The 13088-nt window shown below is 43.5% G+C and overlaps 1 protein-coding gene across 9 annotated transcripts in view; it reads right to left on the bottom strand.

Moving 5' to 3' along the window:
- SYNRG (synergin gamma) overlaps positions 1-13075 on the bottom strand; it is a 44593-nt gene extending 31518 nt beyond the window's left edge. For 2 of the 9 annotated variants that reach the window (XM_080563532.1, XM_080563534.1), the window contains exons 1-8: positions 11442-11595; positions 7242-7282; positions 5798-5916; positions 3719-3849; positions 3325-3430; positions 2584-2695; positions 1142-1441; positions 187-411 (exon numbers count right to left, since the gene is read on the bottom strand). In XM_080563532.1, the coding sequence (XP_080419658.1) occupies positions 187-411; positions 1142-1441; positions 2584-2695; positions 3325-3430; positions 3719-3849; positions 5798-5916; positions 7242-7282; positions 11442-11527 (1120 nt within the window). In that variant the 5' untranslated portion in view covers positions 11528-11595. Of the gene's footprint in view, positions 1-186; positions 412-1141; positions 1442-2583; positions 2696-3324; positions 3431-3718; positions 3850-5797; positions 5917-7241; positions 7283-7356; positions 11352-11441; positions 11596-11770 lie in introns of those variants that run through there. The other 7 variants (XM_080563539.1, XM_080563540.1, XM_080563533.1 and 4 more) reach the window with 6 other exon arrangements.
- Between the last annotated feature and the right edge of the window lie 13 nt (positions 13076-13088).

Below are 13088 nucleotides of genomic sequence, written 5' to 3'. Positions count from 1 at the left end.
AACTCACGTGGAAAAGTTCAAAGCAAAATCACAGTTGTTACTTTTAGCATAGAGCAGGAGGCCCTGACATTATTCAAGCAGGCGTTCAGAGCAAAATTATGCAGGATTGGTCTTAGAATTAGTGTACAGAGTGTTAGCGTTCAAGCAGCGTCTTATTAAGTTCTGTCAAATGTTTCATTTGCTCACCACACTCTTCAACTGCTATGTTTTGTTCTGAAGCCTTGTGCGCCTCTGCAGCAGTGCTACCACTTTCGCGTCCACCTACAGCATCCCAGTCATTGATGGCTAGACTGGGGCGAACTTGTCTCGCAGCTGAGGCTTTGTGCCCAACTTCAGATGTTTTAAGTTTGGTTTGCTCTTGTTCAGATTCATTTGAGCCATTATCTAAGACTTTCTCCTCCAAGGAAGAGCCTGAATAAACAGCAGGAGGAATTATTTATATTTTGTTATTAACCACCCAGACTGTAATTCCACACCTCCAAACAAAAAGTGTTATTGGTACCACTGACAAATGATGAAGAAGAACACCTGCCCCATCTCAGAACAATAAATAGCACCACCCTGTTCAAACACTTCCATGGTCTGATTCTGCTTTTCATTTACCATGTACACACAACAAATTCAGCTAACAAAAAGCAACAAGTTGGGAATAGGTTAAACTATTTTCTGTATTAGGAATACCGTTGCATAATCATCTGTGCATTGGTAGCTAAAGCACGATTTAAGGCTCAGGTCCAATATTTACATAAGCAGAATTCTTCACATTAATCTTACCAACATCCACTTAGCCTCCAGGAGAGGAAGCACATAAGTGTTCCACATCAGCATAAGTTATTTTTTATACCACCATTTCAACTCTTCTACTGCATGTACTTAAGATGACACTAGTACACAAGACTTAATTCACTTAAGATCAGCCAGATGCATATTTAACCATCTTTGTATCCACACATGACTTGTTTTTACAGTGCAGTTCTAAGGGAAGCAGGAAGGGGACTCAAATCATCTTTCCCCGTGGATCAGCAGGTTTCTACTTAATTGCCTATACATATATTTTTCAGACAAACAGAAAAAAATAAGTAAAGACTCTCCGTAGCTCTAAGACAGAAGGTGATATAAAAAAAAAATACTTCCGAGTTACCTGTTTTATGGATATTGGGTGAAGATGCAGAGGTAGGAAAATAAGGAACCTGCCCAATTGTACCATGCAGGATGGATAACACTGGAGTCTGGGCTGGAGGGAGAGGCTGACCCACAGCCTTTTCTGAAAGCAGTTGCCCAGCCTCAGTACCAGAATGGAAAGGCTGAAAAGGCTGAGAGGCAGGCTGAGGCACCAATTTGGGGATTTCAACAGGCCCTTGTATAAAGTCACTAAATTCTTCATCATCGAGAAAAGCAGAGTGGGAAACAGATACAGCAGAATGGGATGATGTGGGATGATCTGTAAAATGCAATGAACACAATGCAAAGTGATGAGGAAGAAGGTTTTTAAGTGGAAGGGTAGGAAAAATGGCAAATACTAGCTATTCACAGCAAATGGGTGAGAAGAAATGGCAACTTGACAGAGATGAGAACAGCGATTATTGTCAGCATAACACATAAGGTAAAACTGAGCAGCCACTTCCAACCGTGCATCTTCTCTCCCAGATTTTTACAATGTAAACACTTGGATTGAAACTTGATTCTTAACACTGGCTATGAAAGTATTCTATTTGGTTTAAACAGACTGGATCAGAATAAATCAAGAGGTAATATTTCAAATTGGACATCCTCAGAAACTCAAAATGTATCGAGAGATACAAAAGAAATGTGTATTCATTTAGACAGTTTTCTGCTCAATCCCTTCATTGTTTACCCATTTTAACAGAACTGATAGAGGGTGGGCAAATCAACAAACAACGGGAAAATGTCAGAAAACACTTGTAACTTCAGAATTATCAAAGAGTAAATCCACAGCAAAGAAAGATTTTACACGGGAGAAAACTTGTCTACATGAGCTTCATTTCAGGCACAGAGCAAGCTGTATTATAACCCTCAGGAAATTTTCAGTAATAATTATTAAGAAGTACTAATTACTGAGAAGAGAGAATACCGAAGGCTTCAGTTTGACCATGCCAAGGCAATGGTACACAAGAACTATTACAGTACTTTGAAGTTTTTATACAATGTTTTGATCATTCTTAACACTTATATGGCATTTCTCAGCTTCAAAAGCACTCTGCAAAACATTAATTAATGCTTTTAATAGACAAGAACTCAATTATATCAGTTATACTGGAAAGATAAAGAAAGTTACTATCACTGGTCTGAACAGCCATTACCAATTCCCATGATATTTCACATTAATCGTTACATATTACACTCTTTTGAAGATTATCAAGTCTTCTAATAAAAGCTGAAATCTAATATTTTACCCTGATAACCTAAGTGAGTTAACAGTTGCTAGGATGACACGTTATTTTACAAAACATTAATATATTCACTTTACACCACCAAATAAATACTTCTTTCAATTAGTTCCTCCTGCTGAAGATTTCAAATATGAGTTTTATTTTCAGTTGGAAGATAAGAAAAATGACAAACCTGGCTTTTTTGGATGTGATGCTGGTGTTGGGTGCATCTTAGCATCTCTAGAAAAACCATCTAGATTTCCTTTAATGGCTTCCAATGCATCATCCCTGCTTTTTTCACCTGCCTGAAACACGACAGAACACGTTTTGAAAAATTCAGAGCATAACTCAGTTTTCTTTCAACGTCCACACTTGTTCAGTACAAAATTTAGCAATGCCTGCTGTTAGATTAAACTTTTCTTCCTCCCGCAACACCTACTTGAAGCATATTAACATCAACTCCCATATTTAGGAAGCATGTATTTTGCAGACTACACAATAACAGCATTGCTCAGTTTTAGACATGTGCTTTATGTACAGGAACAATACATAGACCTCACTCGACTATTTGGAGTCTTGCAGATACAAGCCTTTGAGCTCACTGGAAGCGTTAAAAACTTTGGACAAAGTTAACAAGCCACCAAACACTCTCTGTTTTAGAAACCTCGGTCTGTTCCCAAATGTTACAAACAAGGTTGGTTTAAATTTATTTTTTCAAATGTTGATTTTATTTTCAGCACCAGCTTTTGTTTACATTATACAAACAGCATAAGGACTGAATATTCCAGATGCTTTCAAAGATCTAATCTGATGTCTCATGCAAGTTCCCCACTTGCTTGCTTGCCAGCCAAAAAAGAACACCCCACAAAAGCCATTAAAAAAAAAAAAAAAACAACTGAAGAAGTGAACATTGCAGTTACTATTTAGGCCATACCTTAGGTTTCACACTGCTCAGGAGCCTCAACTTCTGCTTCTGCTCTTCAAACTGGCGCCGTTTTCGTTCTTCTTCTAAGAACTTCTGCTGATGCTCAAACCTCTTTCTGAAGCAAAATAATTAAAAAAAAAATCAAAAAATAATTTCATTACAATTTCCACGTCAAGCTTCCGCTCAGTTTTTCCACTTCTGTCTCAAATTCAGATGGCTTGGTGCACACATTTCCACCTATCCTCTGAATTGTATGACAGCCAAAAATATTCTACAGCCCTAAATGGACTTCTTTTCTAGAGAAATTACCGTTCATATTTTTGCAGTGTCGATTATACTTCCAGACTACATCTCCCTCTTAAAAAAAGAAGAATTTCCCAAGAGTAAATAAAGTGTCACTTACTGTTGTTCCTCTGCAAACTGCTTCTGCATGTCAGGGGTGTACTGTGGGGCTGCCGGGCGCATTCCCAGGAAAGAAGCCTGGCCCATGTAAGGCATTCCAGCTGCCGGCATCGGACCCAAGGGCATGCCCCCCTAGAACAAAAGAAATAATACAGAGATGTTTTTTCTCGCTCGCAAATAAAGCCAAACCACTGACAAATGCACCGTGCCAAGTTATGAACTAGCTAGGTCTCCTGAAGTTAAGAGCATTAGGAGTGCTGGATGAGCAGCCTCTGAGCACAACCTGTCACCGAACAAAGCGATGGTCACTCAGTAGATGGCACTCTTCCCCCTCAGTAATGAATTACAGTTCTTAAAGGATTTTAGACAGTGAGATGGTCTGCTGCTCAAATGCAAAAAGCAAGACTTCAGATCCACACAATCTTCCTCAAAGGAAGGAACATTACAGGCATTCTATACACGTGTTTTTTTGTGTGTGTTTTTTTTTTTTTTACTTTTTTTTTTTTACTTTCATTTTTTACAGGTTTACTTTTTTTTTTTTTTTAAGTTTTGCTTCCTGCTCTCAGTGATTGCACAATACTTTAGAATTCCACGCTGGAGGAGCGCACTCCTAACCAATAACGGATGCTGGCAAGATCTGGTCTGGTCACTTTGCAAACAAAGCTTATCCGGGGAACCAAGGGAGGGAGAAAGTATACAGCAATAGCCAAGAAACTTGTCTGAATAAACTGCATGCATATGAGAAATATTTGCTGATAACCATATTCTGGGACAGTTATAGCAACAAGGCTTGCCTAGTATAGAAGGAGCCAGAAATTAAGTTATTTCTATTACCAGTCATTTTGTATTTGGTATCAGAACATGTAGGAAGAGAATAAAGGCTATTATTTTTAGACCAGCTCTCATAAAATCATCTTCCCACTATAAACTTTACAAAATTAATATAATGAACTCCAGGTGGGGGTGGGGAGGGAGGGGAGCATAAGGAGATGGCAAGATGCAATATATTCTGGTTGTCACAGCAATTTGGTTACAAAGCCACACCAATACTTTAAATTTCAGCGAAGTGCAAATTTGCACATAAGAACAGATGGTACTAAGCAGAAAACAAATTATTAAAAAATAGAAAATACAGTACTAGCTACTCATGTTTTGTTCTTATTCCTCAATTAGTAACAATAAAGAAAATGTTGCTTTAAGCAGGAAAAAAACAAAGTAACATGGGAACTAGGAAAATGGGAAAACTGGTGTGAGAAAATGCAGCACATTTATGAGATTCTTTGTTCCCTATAACAAGGTATTTTAAAAGAAATTTTATGAACTGCCACTTACACTTAAAAATATATACTTCTAGTAACTACAGCATTTGAATTACAAAAGGATAAAAAAAATCATTGAGTTGGTCATGACTGGACTGCACACACAGTCACTTCATAACAGTTTTCAAGGGTCTCAGTTAAAATACCGCACAAATGTCACCTTAGCAGTAAGTACGTGAAACCAAAGCAAAAGAGAAAGCACAAAGTAAAATTAAAAAGACAGAAGGGACATACTGTGGGAGTTCTGAATTATAGTTATTTAACAACTCAATAGTATTGCTAACCACACTTTGGAGTAGGTGGCATCTGATAGCTTTTCAAGGTCTTGCTGATTTTTTTTTTTCCCTTTCCTGTTCAGAAACCATGCTTCTCTTATCACACGTTGATGTCATAACACACATAATGAAATGAAAGTTCAGATTCTGACATCTTTGAGTGGACTACAACATTCAAGATAAGTTTAACTGATACCATCCTTGCGTTTCTCTCCACTCTACAACAGCGAGTAAGGTTTGCCAAACTCCCCCACTCTCCCTACCCAGATCCCAATGAAACCTGGAGAATTCATTAAATATCAGAAATACCTTCAAAGAGAATAATTTGAAATATGACGTCCCACTACGAACTAACACCCACGCTCCAGCTTCCAGCCAAGTTCATCCCCTCTCATCTCACCGCAGTTGTGAGAGGGAGACAGCGTCAGCTGTCAGCTTTCAGTCGTGCAAAGCACCTCATCGCAGCCGTGTTTCACTGCCACACACCTGCATGGCCATAGGTCCGGGAGGCATCTGGGACCCGTAATTCATTCCCATCATGCCTGGCATGTTGGACTGCATGACAGGAACCATCGGAAATCCTTGCTGTTGCATAGGAATCATCCCTGTAATAAAACATTATACAAAGCAAGCACCTAGTTAGTGTTAAAGCTCTGTATTTTGTTTAGTGTATGAACTAAACCACCACAGCGAAGCAAATTTAAAAAAAAATCTCCGTCTTGCTGGACTGTTTCAGACATAAAAAACAGGCTGCACTGCAGGCAGCCACAGGATTTCCTTAAGCCAGATACCGGTCAGCCTAAGGGAAGAAATGGTACAGGGTTTCCCCGTAACTGAGCTGATGAATCCTCCCACCATCCTAGGGATTCTCCGTGCGTTTCCTTCCGTACGATTTTGAAAGGATCGTTTCCAATTAATGGGATTTAATTAACCAGGTTTCCTTGTGCTGATAATTAAATGCCCATTTCTCTTGAAAAGGAAAACTTACAAACTGGTAGCTTTTGCAGATAAACCTTGAGAAATAAAGTCATCATTTTCACAGGGCAACTTCATATTCGGAGCTGGCTGGACAACTTGTCCCCAGGTTAATTAGCCCACTACATACATTAGAATGGTTAAAATGTCAGTGAAAGACAAATTTAAACAAAATTGGACAAATCAAGATGGAATTTATTAGTTCACTGAACAAAGACAAATGGATTATGTTTCTCATTTTGCTATCTTGGGAGTCCTACACTAAGAAGAAGCGCACACTTGCTACCAGCACCCCATGAGACGATTATAACTGAGCATCCCATGCAAAAGCACTCCAGGAGGGACACAACGAACTCAGAAGTAACTCATAAATCAGTTCCTGACACTTTTAATAGGACAATGGTCACTTCCCCTGCAAGTTCCCCCTGTATTTTCCATTAATTAAACAAACAGCTCTGCAACGTGAACGAGAACAAAGGCAATTCAAGGTTGCGGCTCTCCTATTGTATTAATACTTTCACACAGGTTGTGACTCTTGTCCCGGGGTCTTGCTGAGCTTTGTAAATATTTACCAGGTCTTGCAACACCCACACAGTATGGGTATACACAGCTGGTGGGTGAAGCATAAAGAGGTTAAATACCACACTCAAAATAATAATAATAAAAAAATCTTAAAGGCCAATTCGGGTTCAAGCAAACCAGAGTTGTAGTTTTTCTGGATCTTTAACCTTGCACTCTGGTAACACTACTACTTTGACGTTGCACAGAAAGTTTTATAAATAGAGTTGCAAGATTCAGCTTACCAGTATTGAGCTGAAAGGGAAAAAACAGCTAAGGAGTTCACTTAACAATCACACTTCCGAGCAACATCGCTAAGTAGAAGTTCTTTGAAGTTGGTTAATGCATCTAAACAAAGTAATGAATTCAGTGCTCAAAATCTTCAGTTCACACATACCTTGAGGGGGGCCCAAACCACCAGCGACAGGAAACATGAAGCTAGAAGAGGAGGAAAAAAATGGTACATGAAAGTCTGTGATTTGAGCGCAAATAGAAATGAACGAAAAAGTTACCTCGACCTGCGCGTCAACACCACCACTCTACGTCTCCCCCAGTCCGGTCAGCACATCCATCTGCTGCTGCTGGTCTCACAGACGAGACGCCCGCTAAATTACACAAAAGCACCCCTGCCGGAGATCCCCCGAAACAACCCAGGCTGCAGAGTGACGGAGGATAAGATTTTATCCTCCGTAACAGCACTAAGATGGCTTTGACTCATCCACATCACCCACAGGAGAGCTTTCAGCACCTACGCAGGTTGGGAAGAGGTCAGTTTGTTAATTTGGGCTAGGCCTTCGAGCGCTGCAGAATGAATAAGCATCTCCTGTTGGAAGCATCTGATTCAGCAAGACCATTAACCGCACCAGAGAACAGTCCTCAGCTCCTCGGTAACAATTTTCTGCAGAGAAATAAACTGCCCGTGAGACCCTACCACACTCCTGCCTCCGAAATAGGAGCAGCACAACGTAACGCAGCTCCTATTTTCTCTGATTACAAGTAAAACAGTGATACGGGAAAGAATATTCATTCCGGTATCAAGCTCCAAGCACACCTTCAGGAAGAGCTGTTGAAAATTCAACCAAAATTATAATGGAAAACACCAGTCCTCACTTTCGCATGGAAGCACGTGCTGTGCTGCCAGACGGGAAAAGGAGGGACCTGGTTTCGAAGGCTCCCTTGCAAGCGACTCAGAAGCGTACGTCAGCAGTAATTTACCAAATAGGAACTTCATCCAGTGTCCCAGCCAGCTATTACATCAAAACACCACGCAGGGACAAAACACATTTATAGATATTCGATATCCCTCAGCACGACGGTGGATTTAAAAGAAACTGCCGAAGAGCAAAGGAAGAAAAGCCACCATAATTGACTGCAGAGTTTTGCAAAACCTGCAGGAAATCAGAAAGCCAGTCTGATTTATATTTATAAAAGAGCTGTGCAATATAAATACAAAGACAAAATCAGGAATTTAGCTCGTGGTTCAATGCGTAATTTAATCGCAGCTACTCGCTGCGCAGCCAGCGGGGTACGTGGTCACCACGACAACCCCTATTACTCCTCTTTTCATCCTCTAACTCGGAACCTTCGCCATACTTTGGCCTTTCTTTTACCCTAATCGTCATGCTACGTTTTAATTTCTCCTTCCACAGCTAACATACGCTTGTGTCTTTGAGCAGGCCTAAGTCTTTATCGCCCTTAATCACAACAATTTTAGGCTCTTCTGTCTGAAACGCTGGGCAGACACACACCGCCTCCCCTCCAAGTCAGCGCTGGGTTTATCAGGATTGGATTCAATTCACTTTAAACTGCGACTCAATTCACCGGTGTTCAGGTCGCTCATTTTGATCCGCTCCTCGGAGTACAAACACTAGTATTATGAAGACAAACAGCTTACTAAAACTCACAGAGGATCCATGACTGAACTCCTATATTGCTCAGGAAAACTGCTTTCTCCATTGAAGGGCTGAAGCCCAGTGAATGAACTGGATTTTGCCCGCACTGGGTTTCACCCATGGAAATAGTTTTGCCTGTGAGGCTGTCAGTACAGAGAGCCATCTCGAACACAGAGCCTCTTAAAATGCGGGTAATGTCAGACATGTAAAGCTCCTGTCACATGCCAGATCTACTAGTACAGCAATTTTAGGCTTCTTTAAAAAATACCTTTCTTTGTCTCTTCTGAATTACAAAATACTTAATTTTGAAATGCTCACAAGTATCAAAAAACGTTCTTCGCTTTTCGTTGCCCCTTCTTGTTGAGGAGCCCGGTCAAAGCAAGAGTTCTTCCAAATTAACAAACATAATACAAACTGAACAAGCATGGCAAGATACCCCTGCTTGTTGGGAGCAAATAAGGTACAGAGTATTAAATATTTATCCCTTTCTACTGAGCTCCTGATTTATTTATAAGTCTCAGTTAAAAAAAAAAAAAAAAACGACAAAAAAAACAAAAACAACAAAAAAACCCTGCAGCTAATTAGAGGGCACTGGGAGAAGAGAAGAAGAGGTAGTTAACAAAAGAGGCAAAGCAAGCTCCTTTAGCACAGTTCTCCCCATGTGCAGCTAGGATCCATCTCAGACCTTGCTCCGCGATTTAGCTGTGCAATTGCCTAGAGATCATGCACATGCAAATGTACATAATCCCTACCAAGTTTTTAAACACAAAAAACAGGAGCTTTATTTCTAAACTGATTCCGGGGGACGCAAAAGAAAAGGTATATCCACACATCTAGTTAAAACAGCTGATTAGCATCGCTGAAAAAGAAAGCTAACTCTCAGTCATTTCCTAGATAAAACTGAAGCACTGCAGAAAGCCGCAGAACTTGATAAACTATACTGATAAAAGTAACAGCAGCACCAGCTTTCTTCTAAAGAAGGCATTTTAATTCCAGGTGTCTCAAAATAACGACGCTGACAAGAACGAAGAATAAGCAGATGACACAACAACAGAGCAGTCTTTAAAAAAAAGGGGGGGGGGGGGGACATGCTGAAATAAGTCCGTAAGGACCAGTACACCACTTAAGGCCTAAAAAAGCACTCGCAGCTAGTTGCCAGCATGCTCCAGAATTACCAAATGCACTTTCTAGACCAATGGGAGCCTTCATAACCCCAGTTGTTTAAAATAGACCAGTTCACTACTATCAAGTGTGCTGTTTTTAATACGAGTTCTTATTCCTTGTTATTTCCAAAGGGGATTTAATTGCAGCTGCAGGCTTCTCTGCTGTTCTCAGAAGTGGAAGCTCTCCACCAGCTAGGTTGATGCAACTAGATGCAATACTTTAGGTAACGCAGTACGAAAATGTAATACACGCCATGTACTCTGCACAAAACAGAATAAGCACAAGGGAAGTGAAGCAACCACACTAGGACAGAACTCTTAAAGCAGTAATATAAAGCTGTAAATTCTTATCGGGTGTCTCAAATATCAAAACCAAAAATCAGGTTCAGTCAAAATGCAGGAGCTCAGGGAGAAGCGACTCCCTTTCTGTATTCGTACTTAACTCAAAAAGCTCCGAACTACATGTAACATTTCTCTATCTACAAGTGGATTTTCAGACCCTCTCGCTCCCAATGAGTAGAGCCTCAGCCTACCAACACGCTGCAGACTAAGCGTATTTTTCTCTGTATTTCCACCCAGAAACCCACAGGAATGAAAGTGAAACAAGCAAAGAAACCCCAACACGCAAAACGAATCTCTGCCTCCAGACTTCTTCCTCCAAGAAACCAGAACAGTAACAATGGGAAACAATGACTCTAGGTCGCTTTCATTCTTCTAAGCCTGTAGTTGGTTGACAATGTTTTTGCTACTTTCTTTCTTACATGCTGAACAGACAGTGTTGCTCTAGGAGGTTACAGGGTTTGTGCAGCCCCTCACGAGAACCGTTTCAGAGTTGTAGGTATGGGGAAATACCGAGAGAGCCACCTGCCCCTTCCAAAACACGCAGGCACGTAAATGAACGCCCACTGCGGCTCCTCTCCTCCAGGTGCTTTGGGAGCAGAGGTCCCAGAGCCCCTGGGGGGAGCAGGGCAGCCCCCCGAGAAGCCCCCCGCATGCCGACACCGACAGAGCCGCGGGCTGCAGGTAGCCGGGGTGACTCAACCCGTTCAAATTGCCTTTGTCAAAAGACGAATTTACCCAACCGCCCTAGAAGTAGGGCGACGGATAAATAGCACGCAAGAGCCTACATTAAATGTATACGTGTATCACCGAGTCTTCAAAGACAGCAAAATGCAAGGCTCCCTCTCCTTCCAAAACCCACAGCGACACAATAAAACCTCTCGCTCGCTGCCGTTTCTTCCTCCTGACACCGTTCCCCAGCCCCCCCCACCTCGCCGGAGGGCCCTTCCCCATCGCCCCCCGAGCCCCCCGGCCTCCGACGAGCCACGCAGGAACAAATCCCCTCCTGCCCAGGCATCCGAGACTGCAGCCGCGGGTCGCTGAGGGGGCTCCCGGGGCCGTGAGGGGGCTCCCCGCAGCCCCCCACTCCCAGCACACCGGGGCCGGGGCCGCCCTCCTCATCCTCACCTTCATCCTCACCCTCCTCGCCCCCCTCCCCGCAGCCCCGCTCCCCTCCCGGCCCCGGCCCCGCCGACCACCGACCTGGCTCCCCCCGCGCCTCCCGGCGCCCCGCCGCCCCCCGGCGCCCCGCCGCCGCCCCCCGCTCCGGGCCCGGCCCGCAGCGCCATCTTCCCGCTCCGGCCCCGCTCCCAGCTGGGCCGCGGCGGCGGCGGCGGCGGCTTCCGGGGCCGGGCCCCAGCCTCGGCCCGCCCCCGGCCCGGCGGAGCCCCGCAGCGGGGCGGAGGAGGAGGAGGAGGAGCCGGGGACGCCGGTTCGGGCCGCGGCGGTGCCGAGGAGCCGGGCCCCGGGCGGCCCCCGTGGGTGCCCGCCCGCGTAGCCGGGCCTGGCAGCCGAAGCCCGTCCGGCCTTGCCTTCCGCCCAGGAGCTTCCCCACCGCCGCACGTCGTGGCACAGAAAGCAGAAGCCCTCGCTCGGCCGCCCGAGGTGTTTTCACCATCGGAAGCAGCGGCAAGAGCAGCCCAGCTCCTCGCCTGCCATCTGTGCCGCCGGCAGGAGCAGCAGCACCGGCCAAACGCTGCTGCCAGAAGAAAGGGGCGAAGGCAGCACCGATGGTTCCGTGAAAACAAAGCGGTGCCACCCTTCCCCTCGCACCCCAACAGGACGCAGGGCCGCTGCTGGCACCCAGCTCCAGCGGGCTTCCCCGGTTGCCATCCCGATGCTCCCCTACGAGTACCAATTGTTCTGTTTAATATGGTCAAAAGCAGGCCCGTGCCAACCGGCCCCGGGGAGGTCATTGGAAAAGTTACTTTATTACCTTGTAACTGTGCCAGCCAAAATCCTCAGAAGCATTGGAAAATAAAAGCCCGCTTGCTGGGGTGCAGCATGATTTACTAGCCAGTCACACAGTCGGGCCGAAGCAGCTCATCTCCCTTAATAAGTTCAACCAAAGCTCGCTAAAATACATTACAAAGCAGGGAAGTTCTGGAGCTGTTCTTTATCCTCAGGCAAAGAAGCTATTCAGCACGACAGCTTTTCAGTACTTCACAGAGGAGTAAATTCTAAGAAGCTCAGTGCTTAAACTTCAATAAGCTACTGGTTGGGGTCAGAAACCACATTAAAATCAAACCCAGTCTGAGGAAAAACAGCTAGGTGAAAGCTGAAGCTTTCATTTCATAACCAAATCCCCCCAAAGAGAAACGTGTCATCATCTTTCTACAGAATTAGAATTACACCCAGCTGGGCACGAGAAAGATGCTCATGATCAAAAGCTGTTCTCCCTCTTCACACCACTACTGGAATAGGCACACGTATTATATATATTAGCAGTACCTTTTAAAGCAATTTCTTACCCAAATTGTTATACATATTCCACAACCCATCTATCATCATTACCTTGCAGCAAATGACTTGGTACTTATGAGAATATATGACTGAAGTTTTAGTAGGATATACAGGCAAATTCATTCATAGATGTCAAAATGAAGGTAGTTCCTGTATAACCCAAATAAAAGGTCCAGTCCTGCAGATAGTGAAACCAATTTAGCTTTTCTTATAAAACTTTACTGTAATGTATTTCAGCAAGCTTTGTCTGAACAAACAAGAGTACCCTGCTGTAAGTGATTTAAACGGAGCTGGGATCCATTTCCAAAATGGATTAAGTATGAGAAAACAAGACAATACTGTAACAGGAATGTTTGCTTAAAGAATTATAGTTGCAAAGGAGAAGCC

The sequence above is a fragment of the Anser brachyrhynchus genome (genome assembly GCF_964034855.1).
Source record: "Anser brachyrhynchus genome assembly, chromosome: 20".
NCBI classification, from domain to species: Eukaryota; Metazoa; Chordata; class Aves; order Anseriformes; family Anatidae; genus Anser; species Anser brachyrhynchus.
This window is presented reverse-complemented; position numbering and strand designations above follow the sequence as displayed.